The following is a 27,460-nucleotide window of genomic DNA, read 5'->3' on the forward strand; positions in this document are numbered from 1 at the left end:
GGAAAAAAAGAAAGGAGAAAGCAAAAAAAAGAAATGAGAAAATACCTCTATGGACCAGGTCCCAAACCTCATCAATTTGCTGGTGCATTGGGAAATGACCACAGTCATTGAAGTACTTAAGGAGCTCACTTCTTTCTAATCCTTGCCAATCTTCTCTTCTAGCAAACACTGTTTCATAGACTACAAGGAAAAAAAGATAAAATGAAATATTTTCTTTGTAAATAACAAATCAAATATACACCCCACCTGAAAGTGTGATCTGGATTTGAAGACACTTTCACTCCAGTTTTATTTTGATGTCTGGTGATAAGCCTCCATGAGGTGAGTAGGACCATGTCAGCCTCCTGGGGCAGGCAGAGGAAGTGGGCATGCTTCTCCCTCCCCCACTCCAAAGGAGGGAAATTTGGTCTTGCTTCCCCAAAGAGAACACTGGCATCCTCTGGCCTGGTTTACATGACAGTTGCCCATAGACTCTACATATATCAACGTTCAAACCACATCGTAAGACATAGCTCAGGGCTTCTGGGGGCCTGATTTCTGTTGACCCATTTCAGCATGCATTTTTTAGTAGTTTTGATTAGTTTCCCTAATTTTTTCATCTCTTTTTGACTTCTACCCACATTCTAACTATTTACTTGAATTGGTGATTCCACATTGGACTGCTTATTCTACTGCTGATTTTGCCCTTAAAATATCTACTTTTTGGTAACATCATGCATTCCTACTTCCTACTTTAATGTCTTTTGTCACTCCTGGCTCAAGGCTTCCCCAGAAAATCATTCAGTCGGGACAACCCTCACCTATTTCCCATACTTGGCATTAGACAGGGTTTAGATAATGACCAAGAGAACTGATGCACGCGTTTCATAAGTGTAGTTCTCCATTTTATTTTTGTTTCAAAAAGATGAAATTGAGTCTCCATTCTAAAGTATATGGATTAGCCCCATAAATCTGATTGTTAATCAGCATTTACAAGTTGACAGGGTCTGTCCTCAGCACAGGTTTAGCTCTGAAATACGGGCTCCCAATGACAAAGGGCACCAAAGTGGTTTCTAACAGAAGTTAATGTATCATTCCAACAATCAACCATATAGACTTCAATTTTCTATCCATTCACTCATCCACTCATTCAGTTGAGATGGACAGTCATAAGACATCAACAAGTTCAAGAAACATTTAGTGATTGCCTGAATACGAGTAGCTATTCCAGATTCTGAAACACAGCAGAAAATAAACATAAATGTCTATTTAATATCTCTATGATTTTTTTCTATTCTAACAAGCAAACTAGAGCAGTTGCTGTCTCCATTCATATTGCCTTGTCCCTTACATGTCTGTGCATGCTAATCTGATTTAAATTTCCAGCACCTGCATTTCATTGCCTAAGGGGTCCCTCTGGCTGCAGGACTCCACTCTGCCTACCTGTGCAGCAAGCCAGTAGTGCCAGGCGATCAAGGCTCCCATTGGAGCAGCTCTTCATCTCTGACTGGGGGAGTTGGTGGGTAAAGACACAGCACTTGAGGCAAGGTGGCTACACTGTTCCCTAGAGGGATTAAGCTCTGGTTGCCCACATGGTAACCATGTGGGCACCTTTGGTTAGATGGATGGATGATGCACCTTTTCCTTCCTTCCATCTCTTCCCTGACTCATTTCTCCATTCTGCTAACAGTATTTCCCCAAATAAGTTAGTTGCACTCCCTCTCACTTTTTAAAGGATTAAGTAAAAGAAGCCCCAGCAGTTTCCTAATGAAAGAAGAGTTTTCTCTTTCTCTGCCTCTCTTGTTTTCTCTTTCTGCCTTCTTCTTCCTGCCTTTTCATCTCTCAAATACTTTGCTCCTTCCTGCTTTTTTCTCTAGAAACCAGGCTGTTGGACTGGGGAAACTGATCTGAGTTCTATGATTCTGTGACTGATTCTATGACTTACATAGAATCTCTTTCTCTCTCTGGATTATTCCTTCCTCAACCTCTAGCCACCAAAAAGGAGGCATTCTAACTCAAAGAATTCTGGTTATTGATAAATACTTTTGGTACATAATTTTAGCATAATTAATAAGCTTAATGAAAACTATCCTTTCAAAAAATATTTTTGAGCCCTTCTGATAAACCAAGCATTTGTTAACAGTGGGTATGTATTAATGAACATAACAGACACAGTTCTTGTCTTCATGGAACTTACAGTCCATTATAAAATAAACATTTTATGACTAGCTGAAACTACCAAAAATGTAGCACTTTTACTTTATAAGGCAATAAGTTGCTGATTCCAGTTAAATATAAGTTATTCGGATCATTTTGTTGTTGTAGTTTTATTTCGTTTTTAAAGAAAAGTTACAAAAGCCATTGTTGGTTTTTTTAAATAAACTTATTTATTTTTGGCTGCGTTGGGTCTTCATTGCTGCGCACAGGCTTTCTCTAGCTGCGGCAAGCGGGGGCTACTCTTCATTGCAGTGACTGAGCTTCTCATTGCGGTGCACATGTTGTGGAGCACGGGCTCTAGGCGCGTGGGCTTCAGTAGTTGCAGCATGCGGGCTCAGTAGTTGTGGCTCGTGAGCTCTAGAGCACAGGCTCAGTAGTTGTGGAGCACGGGCTTAGCTGCTCGGCAGGTGAATTCTTTTTTTTTTTTTTTTTTTTGCGGTACGCGGGCCTCTCACTCTTGTGGCCTCTCCCGTTGCGGAGCACAGGCTCCGGACGCGCAGGCTCAGTGGCCATGGCTCACGGGCCCAGCGGCTCCGCGGCATGTGGGATCCTCCCGGACCAGGGCACGAACCCGTGTCCCCTGCATCGGCAGGCAGTCTCTCAACCACTGCACCACCAGGGAAGCCCTACAGGTGAATTCTTAACCACTGTGCCACCAGGGAAGTCCCATCCAAGAATTCTTAAATGGAACACAATGATGACAGGGAACCAAGCAAATGTTCACCTTGTATGAGCATCAGTTACTCCCTGTGCCCTCACACAGTGACATCCATGGGAGTTACTTCTTGCTCCCAGGCTATTATGTTCCAGCTCCTAGAGTTTTCTGCTTTTTGAAGTTGTGTCTCATCCTTCATAGCCTATCAGAAGTCAACTCACAGTCTCCTCTCCAATGTTCTAATTTCAGGATTCTAAGTTTCTATGGGCCTTCACTTTGCTGAACTTCCTGACCCCCAGCGTGTCCCCCAGGATGCAGGGGCCAATCTTCACCCACCCATCGTGTTTCTGCTTCTTGGCTGTTGCCATCTTTCTCCAGGAACTGAGTCTTCACATGCAAAAGCAGTTTTAAGTTTAAAACAAACTCGAGAAGGAGATACAGAAATTTCTCATAAATCCTTTACCCCCACACTCAAAGATAACTCCTCCCCCCATTATCAATTATTAATCAATGCACCAACTCCAGAGTGGTGCGTTTGTTATCAAGAATAAACCTACACTGACACATCATAATCACTAAAGCCAATAGTTTACCTTGGTGTTGTACATTCTTTGGGTTTGGACAAATGTATAATAACATGTATCCATCACTGTACAAAATAGTTTCATGGTCCTAAAACTCCTCTGTGCTTGCTGTTTCATCCTTCCCCCCACCCAATCCCACCCCAGGCAACCATCGATCTTTTTATTTTCTCCACAGTTTCGCCTTTTCCAAAATGTCAGATAGTTGGAATCATACAGAATGTAGCCTTTTCAGATTGGCTTCTTTCACTTAGTAATATGCACTTAAGGTTCCTCCATTTCTTTTCATGGCTTAACAGCTCATTTCTTCTTATAACGAAATGATATTCACTGTCTGGGTGCACCAGTTTATTTATCCATTCACCTACTAATGGAGGGAAAAGCTTGGAAGGTTGCTTCCCAGCTTTGGCAATTATGAAAATGCTGCTATAGATATCCATGTGTAGGGTTTGTGTGAACATAAATCCCCTGTGGCTAAACACCAAGGAGAATGATTGCTGGATTGTATGGCAAGAGTACGTTTAATTTTGTAAGAAAACACCAAACTGTCTTTCAAAATGGCTGTATCATTTTGCTTTCCCACCAACAATGAATAACAGTGCCTGCTGCTTCACATCCTTGCCAGCGTTTGGTGCTGTCAGTGTTCTGGATTTTGGCCATTTTAATAGGTGTGTAGTGGTATCTCTTTGTTGTTTTAATTTGCACTTCCCTGATGACAAATGATGTGGAACATCATTCCATATGCTTATTTGTTATCTGTGCTGAGGTCTCTGTTGAGATCTTTGGCCCATATCTTAATCAAGTCGTTTGCTTTCTTATTGTTGACTTTTAAGAGTTCCTTATATATTTCGGATAACAGTCCTTTATTAGATATGTCTTTTGCAAATATTTTCTTTCAGTATGTGGCTCATCTTCCCATTCTCTTGATACTGTCTTTCACAGAGCAAAAGTTCTTCATTTTAATGTAGTCTAGTTTATCAATTAATTTTTTAATGAGTCATGTCTTTGGTGGTGTATCTAAAAAGTCACCATACCCAAGATCATCTAGGTTTTCTCCTATGTTACCTCTACAGGTTACCTATGTTACCTGTGTCTGTTATGTTCATTAATACATACCCACTGTTAACAAATGCTTGGTTTATCAGAAGGGCTCAAAAATATTTTTTGAAAGGACAGTTTTGCATTTTACACTTAGGTCTATGATCCATTTTGAGTTAATTTTGTGAAGTGTGTAAAGTCTGTGTTTAGATTTATTTTTTTACACATGGATGCCCAGTTAGTCCAGCACCATTTGTTGAAAAGACTATCTTTGCCCTATTATATTGCCTTTGTTCTTTTGTCAAAGACCAGTTGACTATATTTATAGGGGTCTGTTTCTGGGCTCTCTATTCTGTTCCGCTGATCTATTTGTCTATTCTTTCACCAATATCACACTTGAACTTGTAGCCTTATCATAAATCTTGAAGTCAGATAGCATCAGTCTTCCAATTTTGTTCTTCTTCAATATTGTGTTAGCTATTCTGGTCTTTTGCCTCTCCATATAAACTTTAGAATCATTTTGGTGGTGTCCACAAAATAATTTGCTGAGATTTTGAATGTGATTGCATTAAATCTATAGATCAAGTTAGGAATAACTGACATCTGTACAATATTGAGACTACCTATCCATTAACATGAAATATCTATCCATTTACTTAGTTCTTTGATTTTGTTCATTGGAGTCTTGTAGTTTTCCTCATAAAGATCTTATACATATTTTGTTATCTTTAAACCTAAGTATTTCATTTTTGGAGGGTACTAATGTAAATGGTAGTGTGTTTTTAATTTCAAAGTCTACTTGTTCATTGTTGGTATCCAGGAAGCAATTAACTTTTGTATATTAACCTTGTATCCTGCAACCTTGATATAAATGGCTTGCTAGTTCCAGAGGGTTTTTGTCAATTCTTTCAGATTTGCTACACAAATGATCATATGATCTGCAAACAAAGATAGTTTTCTTTCTTCCCAATCTGTATGCCTTTATTTCCTTTTATTGCTTTATTGCATCAGCAAGAACTTCCAGCATGAAGTTGAAAAGAAGTGGTGAGAGAGAGTGGTGAGAGAGGATGTCCTTGTCATGTACCTGATCTTAGTAGGAAAACTCTGAGTTACTCACGTTAGGTATGATGTTAGCTGTAGTTTTTTTGTAGATAGTCTTTATCAAGTTGAGAAAGTTCCTCTCTATTTCCTGTTTACTGAGAGGTTTTATTATGAATGGGTGTTGGATTTTGCCCAACTATGTTAGTGGATTCATCTATTTCTCCTTGTAGTTCTATCAGTTTTTGCCTCACGTAGTTTGATGCTATGTTGTTAGGCAGATACACAATTACAATTGTTAATGTATTCTTGGACAATTGACCCCTTTACCCTTATGTAATGCCCTTCTTCACCTTTGATAACTTTCCTTAATTTGCAACCTGCTCTGTCTGAAATTAATATAGCTGCTCCTGCTTTATCTTGATTATTGTTAGCATGGTACATTTTTCTCCATCCATTTACTTTTAACCTATATATGTCTTTATATTTAAAGTGGGTTACTTGTAGACAGCATACCATTGGGTTGTGTTTTTTGACCTACTCTGACAATGTCTGCCTTTTAATTGGTGGATTTAGATCATTTAATGTTCAAAGTGATTACTGACACAGTTGGATTCAGATCTACTATATCTGATAGGTTTTCTATTTGTTGCCCTTGTTCTTTGTTCTTATTTTTCTCTTCTACTTTTCTCTGCCTTTTGTAATTTTAATTGAGGATTTTATATGTTTCTATTTTCTCTCATTTCAAAGCATACCTATTATCCTTTTTTTTTTTACTTTATTTTAATGGTTGCCCTGGAGTTCACAATATACATTTACAGCTAATCTAAATCCACTTTCAAATAACACTATCCTACTTCATGGGTAGTGCAAATACCTTACAATAACAAAATAATTCTAATTCCTCCCTCCCATCCCTTGTATAATTGTTGTCATTCACTTCACTTATACATACATGTACATATATCAGCATATATAATTATACCTAAGCTATATATGTATATTGTAATTGAGTATATTGTTAGTATTATTTTGAACATGTTATCTGTAAGATCACTTAGGAATAAGAAAAATAAATGTTTTATTTTACCTTCTTATTTCTTCTTCAGTGCTCTTCTTTACTTTTTGTAGTCTGAGTTTCTGACCTATATTATTTCCCCTCTAAGAAATTTCTTTTAACACTTTTTGCAAGGCGGATATACTGGCAACAAATTCCCTCAATTTTTGTTTGTCTGAGGAAGTCCTTCATTTTTTAAGTATAATTTTTAAGGGTACAGAATTCTGGGTTGGTGTTTTATTTCTCTCAACATTTTAACTATTTCATGCCATTCTTCTTACTTGCATGGTTTTGGATAAGTCAAATGTAATTCTTTTTTTTTTTTTTTCTCCAGAGGCCAGGTGCCTTCCCCATCTGGCTTCTTTCAGAATTTTTGTCTTTATCTTTAATTTTCTATAGTTTGAAGATGATACGCCTAGGTGTAGTTTTTTGGAATTTATTCCGCTTGGTGTTCTCTGAACTTCATGGATCTGTGGTTTGGTGTCTGACATTAATTTGGGGAAATTCTCAGTTATTATTGTTATAAATATTTCTTCTGTTTCTTTCTTCTCCCTCTGGTATTCCCATATGTTACTCCTTTTGTAGTTGCCCCACAGTCCCTAGATACTTTGTTCTGTTTTTTATTTCAGTTTTTGTTCTCTTTGCTTTTCAGTGTTCAAGGATTCTATTGATATAATTTCTAGCTCAGAGAATCTTTCCTCAGCCACCTTTCCAAGAAGCCCATCAGAGGCATTCTTCATTTCTGTTACAATATTTTTTATTTTTATCATTTCTTTGGGGTTCTTTCTTGGGATTTCCATCTCTCTGCCTACCTTGCCCATCTGTTCTTGCATGCTGTCTATTTTATGCATAATCAGCATATTTAATCATAGTTGTTTTAAATTCTCAGTCTGATAATTCCAACATCCCTGCCACGTCTGGTTCTGACGTTTGCTTTGTCTTTACAAATTGTGTTTTTTGCGTTTTTGTATACCTTGTAGTATACATGTAGCTAGTCATGACATAGTGGGTAAAAGAAACTGCTGTAAAAAGGTCTTTAGTAACGTGGTGATAAGGTGCTGGGGGAGAGGAAGTGTTCTAATGATTAGGTCTGTCTCTTATGGAGCCTATGTCTCTGGACTGTGAACTTTATGAATGTTTCCCAGTTTTTTTCTTCCTCCTTAGGTGGGACAGGATGGTCAGAGTGGACTGGAGTTGGGTATTTCCCTTCCACAGGTTTAATTAGGCTCTGATAATACCCAGCAGGTTAGGCTCTGGTTAATTAGTTTCCTCTGAAGGCAGGCCTTGTTAAGAAGAATGGAGTGCTCTGGCATATTTCAAAATGGTTCATTTTCTCATATTTACTGTGGGAATCTGATTGAGCTCCTGGAGGTAAATATCGCAGTATTGTGGAGGCCCCTTTATGACTGGATCCTCTGGAATTTTTAACTCTCAGAATTGTGCTCCTGCCATTTGTCAATTACAGTTCATTTTTCTTACCCCAGCACTGGTTCCCACATCGGATTCTGCTCATGAGTCTCTGCTCTGGTAAGCTGTGACTTTGTATGCCTGTCTCTCCAGTCTTAGGGGCAGCAGTTTGCCCTGTGTCTCCCCTCTTTTACGAATCCAAGAAGACTTGTTGATTTTTTAGTCTGTTCAGCTTTTTTACTTGTTCTTAAGATAGAGTGTTGACTTCCAAGCTCCTTACGTACAGAAGCAGAAACCAGAAGTCCTCATTTATTTTTTTTTAATCAAGAAACAGACTGTAATATCCATCCTAATCAAGCAATAATAAATTCATTAAATATAATAAAAATCAGGATTCTGAAAGTTAAGATAGAAATTGGAAAACCTGTTCTTCATGTAGAATTTCAACACTAATAAGCAACATGTAATGGATATCTGTTGTTTAGTCTGCTCAGTGTCCTTTAACTGTTCTTCTGTTATAAATATGTAGTTTTCCTTTGGGGAGCTACTCTCTCCCCTCAATGAATATAGTTTCTAAGTTTCTATGCAACTCCCAAGCAGATTTCTTTGCCCTATCAAGGCAAAGTGTTGGACACATAACTCAAGCTAAACCAACCTAGAATTTGAATTTAAAGCTCAAGAATAAAAAGTCATAAAGTGATAGCAGCTTTTCTATCCCCCAGAGGCAAACAGAGATTGCCTCTTATTTTTTGCTCCTTAGATCTCTGGAGCAGCTCTGGTTCATGTTCTTTCTGAAATCTCATTCTTTAGCTATCTTTCCTTTAAATTTCCTTTTTGTTTAGCCAGAATGAGATCCTAATAAATTAATCCACATATACATCAACTTAAAAAGTAAATAGCTTGAAGCAATAAAAATATCGCCTACTTGTGTTGTCTATGGGTAATTAAATGTAAATTTTATGTAAATTATTAATGGTTAAAATAATTCCAAATCTAAAATCAAATCAGAAATGATAGCATCACATACACTTTTTTCTGTCCATCCATTCCTCTAGCTCTGTAAGGTTTATAATTTGTCTCGTCCTCCAAAGACCAAGTCGATATTTAACACGATGGATTAGTCTGCAATACATGTTTATAACTGTTCTCAAATCTGGTCCATGATACAAAGCCTATAAAAGAGCAATATAGACAGCTGAACTCTTTATATATTTCTGCTATTTATATTTAATCTGATTTTGCCCTATTCATTTCATCTGTCTCACCCAGTTTCTCAGATTATGATGTATTTTATTTATGTTTTTAAATAAGTTTGGTTAAATACATGCATTATAGAGTGGGTTAATCTCCCTAAAGTTCAGAGAACATCATTTTGAGTTGCTCTGTTATTACATACTCATACTTCCCATAAAAAAGAGGTTTTGGTGATGGGTGATAGGAGCTTCCTAGGCTGGTGTACAGATTTTTATAATATGTAGCCCACTTAGCCAGGAAAAAAAATAAAAGTTTTATTAAGGCATTACTCTGTAATGGATGATTCTTACCTAAGCTATCCACTCTGGGTGCTCAAATCCTTGTATTTTCTTTCTCTTGAAAATTATATATTTATGTATTGTACCTATTTTTCACTGGATATTTTCAGATTTTACTTGTTGATTTCTAAAAACACCATCAATATTAAAGAAAGTAACCCTTTTCAGCATATGTGCAAATGTTGTTCTGTCAGTTTACCTTTAATCTGTGACTATATTTTTCTGTATGTTCATTTTATACATTCTACTATAATACTTTTTTTAAATTAAAGTATAAAAATTCATCTATTTCAGGTTTTTTTTTTTTTTGGTTTTGTAAACAGCCAGTTCCATTTTATTTACCAATTCAAATATTTTTACATTTTCTAGCTCATTAATTTCTCTACTTATCTTTATTAATTCCTTTTTTTAAGGTTTATTTTCTCCTTCTTGAATTAAAGACTTAATTAACCTATTTTCATTAATTTTTTACAAATGTACTGAAGTTCATAAAATTTCTTCTGAGTCCACTTTCCTTTGATGTGCTTTGCATACCATTATACAAGTAAAAACACTAAAGCATAACATCTTTAAATGACTTTCCCACGGTCCTATAGTTAGTAAATTGCAGAATTGGTTCTGAATTCAAAATAGGGACAATTCAGAGCCCACACTTTTAATTATATAAGTATTCCTCTTAATTTACTTGAATTTCACATTTTTCACCCATTCTGTAAATTTTTGTTTTGATTTCTTTCCTAGTATAGTTACTATTACACTTATGATTGTTCTTGCTCTTATTTATTTTGTTTTGCGTGATTCTTGGAAGATTGTTTTTATTATTTTATTTTTCTTCACCTTTTTAAAACACTATGTTTAAGCCTATATTTTTTAATTTATCAAAACTATCAATGAAATAATATTTCTTGATTTACCTAAATAAAAAAATAAATTAGCATAATTTCACTACTTTCCTTTTCTCCTTCCATCTGAATTCCATCAGAATCAGGCAGATTCTGAATGTTTGCTAATGTCTTTCAACATTTAATAACATTTTCCAGTGTATATTTTTAATCTGCCTTTTGTTCAATAGGCTCTTGTCATTTTGTTGTTGTTGTTTTGTTTTGTTTTAAATAATGGATTGGTCACACTTTATTTATGGTTTTTAATTTTTTTTAAACATCTTTATCAGAGTATAATTGCTTTACAATAGTGTGTTAGTTTCTACTGTATAACAAAGTGAATCAGTTATACATATACATATATCCCCATATCTCTTCCCTCTTGCGTCTCCCTCCCTCCCACCCTCCCTATCCCACCCCTCTAGGTGGTCACAAAGCACCAAGCTGATCTCCCTGTGCTATGTGGCTGCTTCCCACTAGCTATCTATTTTACATTTCGTAGTGAGGTGGATGGACCTAGAGTCTGTCATACAGAGTGAAGTAAGCCACACTTTTGGAGCACTCTCCATAATGTGAATCTTAGCAGAAGGCATAACTCACTTCCTACAATTTGAAGCCACAAATCAGTTGCTCATGATCCAAGCCTCCTCTGTTGCTGGGATGCAGACATGTGACAAAGCTTCCTCCATTATCTACACCAGACTCAGGTTTTCACTCGAAACTAATAATGCTTTTAAAAGTGAAACAAACAGTGAGAAATCTATTTGTGTGGTAGAGTAACCGTGGCAGCAATATCCATTTTCTAAGGGTAGCATTGGTGGAAGCAGAACAGGATTCAGCATTTGCAACAGACTCTGTGCAGGATTTGACTGGAGTCCAAGGAGCTATCTAGGCTAGCCTTCATCATTCCTTCATGTTCCTGAGCTTAATTCTTCAGACCTCTGCCCAATATTCTAGTCAATACCTTTCTGCTTAAGTCTGCCAGTAGGTTTCTTTTGCTAATAATTAAGAATCAAGCATTGTTTTAATTGTATTCTTAGAACATGAGGCAAAAGGTTCCTGCTTGAAGTGCTGCTTAGTTGAACGATGACATTTGCTAAGAGAGCAGGGGCATTTGGTCAGTCACCAAACCCAATATGAGTGTTTTTCCTCTGAATTTAATAAATCCTCTTTTGTGGACACAACCTGTCTTGTGAAGAAACCCTTCTCAGATCTGAGGCATTCAGAAGGCTATCTAGGAGGTTTTCATGGTTAAGAACTTGGGTCAGAGAAAATGGCAATGGTCCATCTGTGTGGTTCTTATTATAGCATGCCTCTCTGCCAGCCTTCTGTACAGAAATATGCCTCAGTTATGATGCTATGTCATCTCAGTATGTGAATCTTTCACCATATTTCTAAACGTTTCTCAAGACAGAATTAATCAGAAAAATGTACAAATTGATATTTACAACAGCAATATTGAAATAAAAGACAATGCAAATTACTGATTATAATTTTCCAGTCCATGTTGATTTAAAGTGTAAATGTATCATGCTTATCGTATATCAGGATTTAAAAATATTTTCCAAATATAAGTCAGCTTTTTATTTGATATGGTCATGTCTCTTTTTAAAGTAATGAATTGACTGCTTGTTGGGAGGATTCCACTACCATATGATACTTAGTGGAACTTAATTTCTTTGATTACTAGCAAGAGTAGCTTCTTTCATGTTTACAAGCCATTTATGTTTCTCCTACTGTGAAGTACTAGTTCTTCTACCTATTTTTGCCTAGGCCTTCATTCCTAGCAGCATTGGAAACCACTGATCTAATCCTCTTTATTATACTGTGTCTGAACTTCCTTGATCTAGCATATTCTGGTTTTCTTCATACCTCTCTAGCTGTGGAATTCATTTGTGGAATCCTCATCTCTGCCTTCTCCCTTGAGCATTGGTATTTCTCACTCTTGCCTTTTCATGCCTCTCTCCTTACTTTACATATGTTCTCTGGACAATGACATCAATTCCAATGTCTCTAGACAGTATCACTAATAATGATTCTCAAATCTATGGATGAGGGCAGAGTACAGAGGGTATCCTTGTTCAGGGACCTGAATCAAAATGTGTAGAAAAGATTTCCCAGATTTCACATCCTCTCATCCCATTCTCCACCATGTTGAAAATAATTTATTCAAAGACATGTGCCAGGGAAGTTCTAGACCTTGTAGATTAGTGAACAGAAAAGACAAAATTCCTGTCTCACAATGAGTTACATTCTGATGGAAGGAAAAATAATCCAATAAACAAATATATATGTATTAGGTGGCAGTCCGTGGTATGAAGAACAATAGTGTTTTAAATGGAATAGGGAGTGACCAGAGTAAGTGTTATTTTTTTATAGGGTAGTATGGGGCAGGCTTTTTGATAATGTAACAATGAACAGAAAGACAAATGAAATAAGAGAGCCATGCAGTCACCTTGGGAAAGAGCTTTCTCAGAGATAAAATGACAATCATTGCCAAATTGAGCCACTTTTATGGGTGGGATGGTTTTATATTCTTCTTCAGGTGTGTTAAGGTGGAAAAAGTTTAAGAACTACTGACGAACCTCAAATGTTTCCCTATGGCCCAGTCTTCCTTCTGAGCTTAGACTCATATACCCAACTGCTTCCCAGACATCTCAAGGATGTTCCACAGGCACTTCAAACTCAGTGTTGAAAACTCGACTCTGTCTCCTTTCCTTTCCTCCCACCTCTCCCACTCCTCCGAAGTTCTATATTTCACAATCATCCATCAGGTTGCCCAAGACAAAAACCTAGGATCCATTCCTGACTCTTCCAGCTCCCTTATCTCCAAATCTAATCAAACCCAATGTCCTACCTACTGTGCAATTCTCCAACTTTGCCCCAAGCCACCACCATCATGCACTGGATTACTGAAAAAGCATACTAGTTGTTCTTTCTCTAATTTTGCCACCTTCTTTCCCCAATTCATTGTCCAGAGTCAGTAATTTTTCTAAAATAAAAAATCTCTTCATGTCACTGACCTGCTTTAAAGTCATCCATTCCCATACACTATGTATAAACTCCTTAGCATGGTTTTTAAGAACATTGTTAATCTGCTCCTACCTTCATCTTCCTCTACTGCCACTGTCCCCCTCCCAGCCAGCCCCCTAAATGTCTGTATCATCTAAGGCCGTTGAGATTCCCTGGGCCTACAACTCTCTCAACCTCCCCATCTACATGACAAAACACAACTACCCTTCATCCTCCAGATCTCAATTTGTTGACACTACCCCCACACTAGACACAGTCCTTTGGGTTCAGTGGTCTTTCTAAGTTCTCTAATAATACCTAAGACTTAGTTACCTCCATTTCTATCTGGACTATTTGCTCTATACATCAGGCAAGATATCAGATCTAGTAAATAGTAACTATGATCACATTTCTTAAAAAGTGTTCTGGAATACATTAATACAGTTCTCCCAGTACCTGAGAGTTAACACATTTATGTAATAAAACTATTCCATACGAGGTCACCAGTGCCACAGGTCCATGAATGGGCTTCAGAATTTTCTTTTTATTTTTTATTGGGTTTTTTTTAGATAATGAGAGGAAATCCATACTTTATCAAATTTTCAAAGGATTCTGTAACCCCCAAAAGAATAAAGACCACTGACCTATGCATGGGATATTAAAACTCAGATTTCTAGGATTTCTCCAATTTTATTTATTCAACAAATATTTATTCAAAGCCAATTTTGAACACTTTTTTATTGCAACCACCAGCCATTCAAATGTTTTAGAATTTCAGTATTTTTGACAAACAGCAACTGAACATATCAACTTAAGACTAAAATTTTAAAATTTAAATTATAAATATTCACGGAAAAATCTTTAAGTTAAAATCTTAGAGGCATTACACTGAGGAAAATACTGTTTTTGTGTCTTTAGGATTTTTTTCTGGATCATATTAACTTATACCAAAACACATGCAAACAAACAACATAGAAATTTTAAAAGGAAAAGGATATTTTTAATGGTGGAAATAAATAATGCTGATGGTTAAAGGCAGCAATTTCTGTGGTCTCCTTATGACTGATATAATTCAATGCTGCTTCATTATTTCTAAATAAACCCAAACTAGAGCATTTCACAGGAAATGGTGGAAACTATACAGTCTCCTGAGGTACTTTAGAGCAACATTCTAGCAGATATTGTCTACAGCCACAAGCTCTGAAGCGCCAGCCGAACAATATGACTATGTAAGTTTCCCAGTGGAGGGATTCCCACAGTGCTGACAATTATCCAGTGATTTGCTGTGCAGCCTTTACACCAGAAAGTCTATCAGGAATTCCCCCAACAGCAACACTGCACAAGGCTCAGTCCTGGAACCGGACTATGCATGCATTACAGGCCTGCCACATGACCATTTCAACAGTAAGCAGAACAACATTAACTGTATCAGCAGAGCAGCCATGCAACATACACACCAATGGTGGAATAAAAAAGAAAATCAATGATCATAACAAATTTTACAACCAAATCAAAGTAAACAATCTAGTTTATATTTGCTCAGACCCTTGAAAAAGGCTTCTCATTCTTTTTATCTCAATTCTACCTCCACATAGAAATTCAACATTTTCCTTGCCGAGCTCTCCTTTTCACTATCATCTTGGGCTCACTCTTGCTCTCTACGTTTTCTAGACCCATTTTGTCCCAGAGGTTATGGATGATGCTACCGTTCTCTCCAACATCAGGAAATGCTAAAATTAAGTTAAATTATAATATAAGTATATTATCATATACATAATATTGTGTATGATATATTTATTTATATATGTTTATATATATATATATATGAATAATTAGAGTGCCCTGATAAACTTCTACAACTATATTTTGTTGAATTAATTCATCCATTCTAAGACATTTGTGGAATAGCTACCATATGCCAAGCACTATTCTAAGCCTTTGGACATGGTAGCAAACAAGACAGAAAACAATATAAACATATACAAACAAGAAAATAAACAAGAAAAACAGCAGATAATAAGTGAACATAGTTAAAATAAGAGAGAATGCATGTATCAAAACAGTATGTGGTGCTATATAATATAAAAGTAAAGAGTATGTACTCCCAAACAGGTCACAGAAATTGTAGTGCCCATGACAGAGGTGTAAACAAAAGGTCAAAATGTAGAGGACTGGGCACAATAACGACCAAAAATAGAGAGCTCAGCTCTGCTTGATGGACCAAAAAAGGTGTCTAGGTATGAACACTTAAGCAAGATCTTAAAGAATGAGTTGGAGTTTATCAGAAAATTAGGAAGAGTATTCCAGTGAGAGAACAGTATAAAAACATAAGATAATAGGAAACAATCAGGGAATTAAAGGATTTGGGCTTTGCTAGAGCACAGGGTATTAGTGAAGAAGTGTCCTGTGATGAGGCTGGACAGTGGGAAATGGCCAGACCAGGGAGGCCATGTGTACTATGTTAGAGAATTCATATTTCATCTGATAAGAAACATGGGGCTTTCAAAAGACTATAAAGAAATGGAATAAGGTCATCAGAGTGGAATTTCCTCAACTGCAGATGACAGATTAGATGGGAGTAGGTCTACAGGCAGGGAGGCCAATTAGGAGACTACTTCAGTTCTCCATGTGAGGAGTGATGAATAGGAGCTATGGTAAGAGCCCAGAGAGGAAGAGCAGCACAGGAAATGTTAAGGAAGTGGTGACCAACTGAATATGGGGGTGAGAAAGTTGAAGGAGACTAAGAAAACTCCAGGTGTATAGCTTGGACAATGGGTGGTGGGACAGTTCACCAAAATAGGTAGTACAGGAAAGGAAGAACTTTGTGGAGTAAGAAAATAAGTTCATTGAAGGCTCCGTGGAGTTTGGTTTAACTATGGACCTTGCAAATAGGGAATTAAATGCCTAAATCTAGAGCTGGAGAGATAGGTCTGGGATAGGGCCTTAGATTAGATTAGGGAGCAATCAGCTATAAAGTAGTTTAAGTCGATGATATAATATGTAGAATGAGCATGGGCTTTGGGGTCAGACAAGGGTTTGAATTCTAGCTCTGTCACTTACCAGGAGGGCAACTCTAGTCAAATGACTTAATTTCTCTGAGCATCAGTTTCTTCACATATAAAATGTGAAGCAGAGATTTCACAGAATTACTGAAAGATTAACTATATGGAATGCTTACTTATTGTCAGAGTTTTACACGCATTATCACATTGAATCATCAGAACTACAAATGTATGTTATATGTACATATTAATGCATGTACAAATATACACATGTCGATAGGCAAATGGACTACCTTCTAACAGCAAGCCTGTATTCTCAGAGAAATTCATTCAGGGTGCCCAATGAGAGGCCATTTGGGGGGGGTCCTCCCAGATAATCCAGGAATTCAAGTGGGCACTCCTGATCTATTCTTCTATTTCTAGTTGGTTTTCCAAATTCCTTTATGAGTAGCACAACTTTAGTCCTCAAGGTGAAACATTTTTGGATTCTCTCAAAGTTTTGCCAAAATCCATCCACTCAGGTTCTTCTGCATTTGCCCAGCCAAAATAGGTCCTTATGTTTTATTCTGAGTGTCAGGATTGCTGTTTATAAAAGTTGCTCAGGTGGGTGTGTGGATGTGTGTGTAGTTTCTTTTTAAGGTGAAGGTTTATGCACTGAAAGAGTATTCAGGAGTGTGGGAAGTGGAAAGTTACTTTAAACAGAGAATAAGCAGATAGCATAGGAGAAACAAAATCAATGCAAATAGGTGGTCCCAGCCTTAGAGTAAAAGTAATCCCAGAACTGTTGGGTTAAGGATAAGCTAGGCACTTGTTCACAGTCTCCAGCTTGATACAATCTGAAACTGTCACAAGAGTATATTATAAATAAAATTTTCTTAAACCAAAGAATGTAGACAGAACTTTATTTAGAAAAATCATAGGTATATTGACAAGGTGACTACTCAAAAGTCTGCTTAATTGAATCTAAATGTCCATTGATGGATGAATGGATAAAGAAAATGTGGTACACCAGTCAGATGGCCATCATCAAAAATCTACAAACAATAAAGGCTGGAGAGGGTGTGGTGAAAATGGAACACTCTTGCACTGTTGGTGGGAATGTAAATTGATAGAGCCACTATGGAGAACAGTATGGAGGTTCCTTAAAAAACTAAAAATAGAACTACCATATGACCCAGCAATCCCACTACTGGGCATATACCCTGAGAAAACCATAATTCAAAAATAGACATGTATCACAATGTTCATTGCAGCACTATTTACAATAGCCAGGACAGAGAAACAACCTAAGTGTCCATCGACAGATGAATGGATAAAAAAGATGTGGCACATATATACAACGGAATATTACTCAGCCATAAAAAGAAATGAAATTGAGTTATTTGTAGTGAGGTAGATGGACCTAGAGACTGTCATACAGAGTGAAGTAAGTCAGAAAGGGAAAAACAAATACCGTATGCTAACACATATATATGGAATCTAAAAAACATTGGTTCTGAAGAACCTATGGTCAGGACAGGAATAAAGACGCAGACGTAGAGAATGGACTTGAGGACACAGGGGAGGGGAGAAGGGGAAGCTGGGACGAAGTGAGAAAGTGAGATTGACATATATACACTACCAAATGTAAAACAGATAGCTAGTGGGAAGCAGCTGCATAGCACAGGGAGATCAGCTTGGTGCTTTGTGACCACCTAGAGGAGTGGGATAGGGAGAGTGGGAGGGAGGCTCAAGAGGGAGGGAATATGGGGATACATATAGCTGATTCACTTTGATATACAGCAGAAACTAACACAACATTGTAAAGTAATTATACTCCAATAAACATATAAATAAATAAATAAATATATATCCAGGAGAATGCATAAAAAAAATGTGGTATATATATATAAAGTATATACATAAATGTATTTTATATATAAATATATATTTATATTTTAAATATATTTAAAATATATATATAAGTCTATACATTTATACATGGCTAAAAATGTGTATATTTATATACTTATACTCAGCCAAAAAAAAAAAAAAGAATGAAATCTTGCCATTTGTGACAACCTAGAGGATATCTGTATGGACCTAGAGGGCATTATGCTAAGTGAAATAAGTCAGACAGAGGAAGACAAATACTGCATGATTTCATGTATATATGGAATATAAAAAGGAAAACAAATGAATAACAACAAAACAGAGTCATAGATACAAACAGGTTTTTGCCAGAGGAGAGGGGGTCGGAGGGAGGAGAGAAACAGGTAAAAGAGATTAAGAGGTATAAATTTCCAATTGTAAAATATATGAGTCACAGGTATGAAATGTACAGTATGGGGAATTTACTCAGTAATTACATAATATCTTTGTATGGTGACAAATGATAACTACACTTGTTGTGGTGATCATTTTGAAATGTATAAAAGTATCAACTCCTATGTTGTGAAATAGGAACTAACATAGTGTTGTAGGTCAATTACACCTCAAAAACAACAAACAAACTCATAGAAAAAGAGACCAGATTTGTGGTTACCAGAGGAGAGGGGGAGGCGAAGGGGAAATTGGAGGAAGGCAGTCAACAGGTACAAACTTCCAGTTATAGGATAAATGAGTACAAGGGATGTCATGTATAGCAGGACAAATATAATGAACTCAGCTGTATGTTATATATGGGAGATGTTAAGAGTAAATCCTGAGAGTTCTCATCACAAGGAAATTTGTTTTCTATTTCTTAATTTTGTATCTATATGAGATGATGCGTGGTCATTAAACTTACTGTGGTAATCATTTTGTGATGTAAGTCAAATCATTAGGCTGTATACGTTAAACTTGTACAGTGCTGTATATCAGTTATATCTCAATAAAACTGGAAGAATAAAAGACTTTTTAAACACATTATAATATTCAATATATGCTTTACCTTGATCATTATTCTTTGGAATCTTTTGCGTTCGAGCCACCCTCTGACAAGTGCCTGCATGACGATGACCATACTAACAATGTTTTTGGTAATTGCAAATTTTTTCCTTCGCCGGAACACTTGGAAGTTTTCCATTTGTGGTCCAATTCTTTTAACTTGATTGTCAAGTTTATCACTTTTACTTAGAATAGATTTTGGGCTAAAAATAAAATATAAAACTTTCTTATTAGAGTTAATAAGAAAAATAAACTTCTAAAAAGTCTTAAATTCACTTTCATAATGAATATTTTGAAATAGGGAATATATTGAAATAGGAAATATATTTTAATTAGCACATAAAGTTCATAGGTATATCAGCTGAACATTCCAACAGGGCTCTCCAAAGAAGGTTGAATATGCCAGAATTAATATAACATGTATAAATTAATCTTCTGAAGAAGGGAAACCCAAAAGAAAGTGAATCTGTCAAAGCTTATCCACAACTATTCAAAAGAGAGATATAGTATCTAAGGAACAAAATATTTTCCTACGACAGGGCACATTAGTAAAAATAACTTTCCTGTCCCAGAAGCTATTTTAAACTAAAGATTGCTTCAAAATTATTTGGCACTGATAATCTACTTACCAAACATCATCTGAAAAGTAATTTTATTTTCCAAATGCACTCAACTGAGAGGCAGGGTAGTGTATTGTTAGGGCCATGGACTACAGAATCGCAGAAGTGAGGGATCATACCGGAAAACAGTACAAGCCCTGCATCGCTGATATGGATGGTCCGTCCTTGCAGTGATGATGACCATGTGAGAAAACTACAGACTTTCTACTATGAACAGACTGTCTGTAACCTTGGCAATCTTGTGTCTGCTTTTTTTCCTTTATATATCTGTTGCATTTTTTATAGGTAGTCAGTTTTTTCAAAGTCTTCCAAAGTTCAAAGTGTAGTTTCCTTGCAATTTTTAGCATACAAACATATTTTTCCTTTTTGTTGTTGTTGCTGGATTTTTTATTTTTTTAACAAAAGACCCCAAATAGCCAAAGCAATCTTGAGAAAGAAAAACGGAGCTGGAGGAATCAGGCTCCTGGACTTCAGACTATACTACAGTAATCAAGACAGTATGGTACTGGCACAAAAAGTAGCCACTACTGATCAATGACATTTGCTCAAGCACAGAAAACTGTCCTCCATATTTACTTTTGACCTATAGTTAAAGATACAGAACCGAGGCTGTTATTTCTTTGTGTTTGTGTATATAAATGAAAAATGTCCTTTTTGTCTTTGCAAAAGAAAGGAAGTTAGCCTTGTATGATGTTCTTGTAACTGTAGCTCTTTTGTATCTCTGGTTGGTTCTTTCTCTTATTCTCTCTCTTGAGAAAATTTCTGTAGATTAACGAGTCAAAAATACAACATGTGCTGTAGAGAAATATTCAAGTAGACAGAGCTACTAGAAAAGGCAAAGAAAATAAGGCAAAGTCTTATTTTTGTTTGTTTGAATTAAGATTGATTTTGAATAGCTTAGAAAAGAGGGAGCTCTGCCTTCTAAGAGTATTTTTGCTCCTTTAATATAACAATTTTTATGAACAGGCCTCCATGTATGAGATAAACTGGGAATGTGGATGAAATAGAAATGGTCACTTCTGGCTTGGCCAGAGTTTCAAGACCTACTGTGAAATCTAAAGGATCCTGAGTTGATGACTTTTTCTCAGAAGAAATAAGTCTTCTAGAAATACCTAGATGAGCCAACTTTATAGTCAAAGTTTCATGTTCTAACAATAAGGTGTAAAAAAATCTTAAAGGGATATGTGTGACTGACTGTAAGGTGATGCGTAATGCATAGTGTTAAAGTACCAGCAGTGGTCACCACATCTCTTCTGGTCTCCGAAAGTGCCTTGAATGGCTCAGAGTTCTTAGTCATGTAATGAAAAGTATATGTAGTGTGGGAGGGGGTCGGGGGAAGGGAGAAGGAGAATTGAAATTAGCTATTTTTGGTTAAAAGCTGTAGTTAATATGAGTGATTAGAACTACATTAATTAAAAGGATTATAAGGAAACACAAACATGTTTACAAAATGATGGATAGGTTTTGTCTGTTTTTTTATCAATTGAAGAAGAAAAGAATTTTATCTTAGGCCCTAGCCATATGGACTTTCATCAACAGCACATCTCTAAACAATTAGAATGTTAAAAATAAAAGAAAGGGAAATTTAAAGTTGAAGAATAATTTATTGAAGGCTTGATGGAAGGTGAATTATATTTACAAATAATGGGTTTGAAAAGAAGCTATGAAATATACAAAATTTTGAAAAAGTTAGGTCACTTTTGATAAGCAAGCTTAATATTAAAATAGAGAAATGCCTGTGAATGAATACTCAGCTATGGAATGTTGTATAGGTGTTATACAGAAAGAAAGGAAAATTAGAATTTGATTTTCTTTCTGTTACACTGAGAAACTGATTTTTGAGTAACAGTCTGCTCCTAATATGACAAAGGAAAAATCGTTCAGTACCTTCATTATAGATTTCCTAGGAAACAAAAGTTCCTGTATCACAAAAATATTTCTCCTATCAGGCTTATAAATCTTTTTTTTCTTCTTCCTTGTGATCTACTTCTTACAAAATCTGGTATTCCTAATATTTAATGTTACTTGTAGATATGTTACTTTTTTTTACTCTAAAGGCACCTATAACTTTTACTGATACTGCGCCTCCTGTGAAAATTCTTTCCAATTCAAATTCAAGCCCCAAATTTAAAAACAAACTGTTGTGATGTCTTTTTAACCTATCTTTTGGGTGTCCCAGATGGCTGCAAGACCATACCAAAGATGTTTTTCCTTCACTGTATAAGAGGAGGAATGCTAGAAATGGCAAGGTATGTGTGGCATAGTTGTTACATAAATGAGTCAAAAATGGCCCTTGTATATTGGCCCCTATGTTGTTTACTTCTTATGTTAGGCAAGGATTAGCTCAAAAGCCTGCTGGCTCCAAACTCAAAATTCTTAAACATCCAATTGTTTTAAATATGGCCCAAACAAGCATATTTTTTAGCCATTTAGAGCCTGCCTGTTTTGCATGTCCCATGAAACTATAACCAACATCTACCAGCCATAGATAAGACAAACCTTGAGGCCATAAAAGACCGCAAGTCACTGCTGCCCACTGGAGCTCTCTGACCCAGAGACACCCCCATCTTGCTGTGAGTGATATCACGTAGACATGTAAGCCCCCCTCTGACTCTCCTGTTCCCACAGGAGTTCCCTTACCCTCTTCCCCTTCTGGGTGATGGCTCTATGTCATGGTTTCTAGAAGGTCTCCTGCTGTGAGAGACTTCCCCTCTCACGCAAAGCTGTCCATATGATGCCCAGATAAAGCTTGTTATGTGCCATTGCCACTTCATGGCCATGCCTTTTCCTTGATTATCCCCATGATCTTTGAACTCAGTACAATGATCCATAGTTTTACTTAATTCAGCACTACTATTGAATATATTGAAATAGTCAATACATTGAAAGTTGTCCTATTTATCCAAGTCCAAACCATGAAAAAAAATCAAAGAAAAGTCTCCTCCTTAAGTTAAATATATAACAACTAAAATATTATTAATATAAATATATTAGGAGCTCACTGTGGTAAACTGATTGCACTGACGGCCAATTAATGCTTCCTTATGTCCCTATCTTTGCAATGTGATTTTATAGCCCCAACCATCAAGAGGTAGAATCATAGGTTACCTACCTATGAATCTAGGCTATGATCAAGGTTATCAGATCAGATAGTTTTCAGTGAAAGAAGGAATCATTAAACAAGATTGCATGTGAGAAAAGATACAATAAGTTCATTATTAAGTTAATCATATCTAAACATTAGACACTGAGCTTGGCAAACATTTGAACAGGGAATTTCCTTTCAACTGCTAATGCTTATACGATAATATATATTAAACACTACATCAGTTTTAGAGTTTGTTTCAGATATTGCTACTAATTAGTTTTGGCTGATATTGAAGTATTTTGTATGTTCCATTTATAAAAGCACTCTTTGCCCATCTGTTCATAGGTTGAAAGTGATTAAAGGACACTTATTTTGGCTGTTATAAAAGCCAAATACTTTTTAAGCTGCGAATATGTGACAAAATCAATTCAGGTTGCCAAGTTCGGAAATACATTAAAAGAGATTTGTGATGCCTCCCTACCCCCAATTCCTCTTCCAACCTGCATTATCGAGAAGTAAATATCACCGCTTTCCTGATTAGACTATCATGCCTGCTTTGTCCAAATGCTTTGTAATTTAGTTATAATTTACACAATTTACTCTGATTTGGATCCTCTGCTACCAAGCTGTGTCAAGGGCTTTCGTTTCCTGTACTTGTAGCCTTGAAGTAGAAACACGTGATGCCCTCATGCTTTGAATGCTGGATCTGAAAGTAACTTGGCTAACAAGTGAAACAAGTTTGTGGCCTACTTTAATGTCCTATATGAGATCTGTTCAGTTTAAAAACAATGTATTAAATTCAGCATGGGTGAAAGAGATTTTTAAGAACAGGGATGTTACACATTTCCATGAAAAATCTTGTCTCAATATTATTTAGTACTCCATTTTCAAATCTTCCCAAGGGTTTAGTACTTCATGCTAGCAAAACCTATTCACTTAAAAAAAATCAAAACAGGATTCCTGGAACTTTTAAAAATAGGTGCAATCCAGACACCAGTTTAGTTAAGGCAAAAATTTTAAATAGTTTAAATATGTGAATGAGATGTGTTTTCTTCTGTGCTTTCCACACTTTTTTTGTGTTCTGATCATTCCTCAAAATGCTAGCCTGCCCTGAGCCATAAAACCCAAGACCCCTCCTATTTTGGGTAGCTCCCAGTTCCATGGCAATCTCTTTCACTAGATCATATTAAAGGGTGAGGTTGATATTCTGAAGCCAAGGGTACTTGGCTTCAACAGTTTACAACCTCAAGTGCTCTAACTAGTACCTATCCAGAAATGCAAATCATACAATGGGCTGGGAGAATTTCTTCTCCCTGCCCCCATACCTGATTTTCCTAGGAAGACATTCTCCCAGCCCATCATGTCATATATCTGGAAAGATGGGTTTTATTTTTGCTGCTGCTGCTGCTTGGTTTCAAGTTTCTAACAGTTCTTCCTCAAAACAAGATAGAGCTTTTTAAATTTCAAATTCAGTTCAAAAAAATGCAATTATTCTTTCCTGCACATATCAGCTTTTTGGAGGAACACTATTTGTTATGAATTAAACTGAAATTATCATTTCAGACAATACAAAAACAAAAGCAGAGAGGAAACACTGGTTTTGTTCAAATTTAATTGATTCTGACATTATGGGCAAGGTAAGCATGATGCACTTCCAGGGAATTCTCTCTAAAACAAACATTTAAACCACCTTTTTATTGTACCTACATGTTTTTATTTGAAGGGCACTGAAAAACATTACCACTGAAGATGTCTGTAATGACTAGGGTGTTTATGCCAAAGGTGTAATGGGAGCTGATATTTCTGTGGCACCGCACCCAGAGGTGTCAATTTTTCACGAGCTTATCTATGCAATAGGGAACATAATGAGTTGTATAGTCTTTCTCCCAAAACATTCATTTATTCCTCTTGGGGTAGCCCTTTGCTCTCAACCCAAACTTTGGTCAGTTATGGAGAAGAGCTGGCTCTACCCCCTGCCATCCGTCTCTCTCATCTCTGCTCCAAAAGAGCAGACAATGAAGATGGGTGCCTGTCCACAGATTCCTTTTCCCTAGAACTGGGCTTTAGGTAATGAAATAAATCCCCACAACAGTTCAGGTGATTCTAAAAACAATTTCTGATATTATACTCAATATTTTATTCCCACCCACATAACTGTTTTAGGTACTGTCATTTCCAGGAATTGGGGAGACCCTCAAGCAAACACGCTCAGAGTGGTGGTCAGAAAGCAGGTCAAATTCTACTAGAAAAACAGGAAATGTGGACAGTCTTTGGAACAACCTGGAGAGGGATGGGACTTTGTAACCCCCTCTCCCCATGCTTCTGCCTCCCTACTCTCCCTCTGTATGAATGCTTCCATGAAAAAGTAATGGAAAATCTGATTTTCTCTGCTTGAGAAAATCTGCTTCTCTCCATTCATTCTTATTTTACTTTTCTGGGTAGGATTACTGTGACTTAGAGATGAGAACTTATGTGTTCTACCTCTCATTATTCTGCTTGCTGTTTCTCAGATGTTTTCCTTCTGATTCCACACAGGAATTGTTACCAATAATGTCTGCTTCTTTCCCTACCCGGTTATTGTTCGCATCAATAAGGCAAAATTACTTTTTATAGCAGCAGACAGAAAAATTATTCATTGACCAAGGAATGGAGGAGGAGGAGGTCTTGCTCTAAAAGCCCCTTCTCCCTGAGTGTAGGCAAGGGTGAGATTTTCATAGGAAGAGGGGCTAAAGGGGCGGTATGGGACAGAGGTCTTGTCATTTAGGTTCATGGAAATGGGTGGTGATTTCCTGGACCAGGGTCTGCACCTCTTTTCTGCCCTTTTATGGTCCTTTGGAGTTTGGGTCAGAAGCAGAGGGAACCAACATGGTGTCCTTGGGCAGGAATTTTAGCATTAAAATGAGATGATAAATAGTTGTAGAGAGACCTTTGTCCCAATTTCAAGTTCAGCCAGCTTATACCACTTCCTTGTAGTTAAGCCCTCTTGGTACTGTCAATGTAAACACAGCTAGAAGATACAGTCAGTTTGGTTTTCTGCAAGTTTGTCCAGAGGGAGGTTTTTATTAGAAATGAGTTTGGGGGGCGGAGGTGCTTCCTTGCTTTTTTGAGGAAAGCAGGTGTCCTTGTGTTTGTTTAATATCAGATCGTATTAGTTATCAATCAGATGGTATGTGAAGAACTAAAGAAAGTAGTAGTGGTGCCAAGAGCCAGAATGTGTACAAAAAGGATGCCAGGCCATCCTGAATTCATTTCCTTTGTTTTAATTTTATTACTGTTTTGTTTTGTTTTCACTATATTACTATACCAGGGAATTATTTATGATGTTTCTCAATTTCAGGAGGGCAAATTTCAAGATTCTCATAAAATCTTTGTAAACAAGGTAGAGAAATATAGGCTGACTGGGCAGTCTTGGGCGGTAGGGTGGATAGTGTCATTACTAGCTGAGATAGGGAATATGGGAGAGAAGACATGGGGAAGGGAAAACATAATTATTGCAATTTTGAGAGACGGTTATGGGATATCCCAGTGAAGATACCCAGGAAGGAGCAGAAAGTCTGAGATAGGAGTTATAAATTCCTGAAAGGGAAAAAAATCATTAGAAGGCAGAGAAAAGATCCAAAAATTTAATCCATGCATTGAACAAATATATATTCATTTACTCATTCATTCATTCATTCATTTAGTGTAAGATACTCTTCTAGCATTGAGGATACACTGATAAATAAAACATAGAAAATTCCCTGTCCTCATTAAGCTTATATTCTAGTGGGAGAGACAGACAGTAATCACAGTAAACAAGTTAATTATTGAGTATTTTAGAAGGCAATGTATGCTTTGATAGAAAATAAAGCAGAGTAAGGAAGTTGGGGAGTGCTAGCAGGGGTGGAAATTGCACTTTTAAATAGTGTGTTATGGCTGGTGTGGGATTATTGAAAAGGTAACGTGTGAGCTAACTATCTCAGGCAAAAGTGATAAGGAGTTAAATCCAATGTTGAAATGTGATAGCTATGCTTATAAAGTTCTGCAATTGGTTAATATACATGATTGTACAAATAATTCCTCTCAGACTCATGAGGATGGTTAGGTACCTTTCCTCCATCATTGTAGTTACGACATAACTTAATTCTCTTGGTCTATCACCCCTCTATACTCTGAATTCCCTAAGAGCGACTACTTTTCCTTGTGTACCTGGCAATGTATAATAGATGAAGGGAAGAAAAAAAGGGATAGAGAAAGAAAAGAAAGGAGGGACAGCAAAAGAACAGAATAGGGATACGTTAGAATATCTGAGAAAGGCTCAGGGTTTGCTTGTCTGGGGTTTTATTTATTTTTCAGAAATGAAATCAATGTGAGTATTGCCCTTAAGAGACTGACCCCCAAAGCTGACATATGATGGACTGCATGAACTGATCTAGAATATCTACAGTTTGGTTCCACTCTACACTA

General features: G+C 36.6%; 1 protein-coding gene across 1 annotated transcript in view; it reads right to left on the bottom strand.

The window, feature by feature from the left end:
* IQCM (IQ motif containing M) overlaps window positions 1–27,460 on the bottom strand; it is a 343,551-nt gene that overhangs the window by 189,857 nt on the left and 126,234 nt on the right. The window contains exons 9-11 of the mRNA XM_060147491.1: window positions 19,311–19,509; window positions 9,000–9,144; window positions 46–180 (exon numbers count right to left, since the gene is read on the bottom strand). Of these exons, the coding sequence (XP_060003474.1) occupies window positions 46–180; window positions 9,000–9,144; window positions 19,311–19,509 (479 nt within the window). The remainder of the gene's footprint in view (window positions 1–45; window positions 181–8,999; window positions 9,145–19,310; window positions 19,510–27,460) is intronic.

This window comes from Lagenorhynchus albirostris, chromosome 4, assembly GCF_949774975.1.
Source record: "Lagenorhynchus albirostris chromosome 4, mLagAlb1.1, whole genome shotgun sequence".
In the NCBI taxonomy this organism is placed as follows: Eukaryota; Metazoa; Chordata; class Mammalia; order Artiodactyla; family Delphinidae; genus Lagenorhynchus; species Lagenorhynchus albirostris.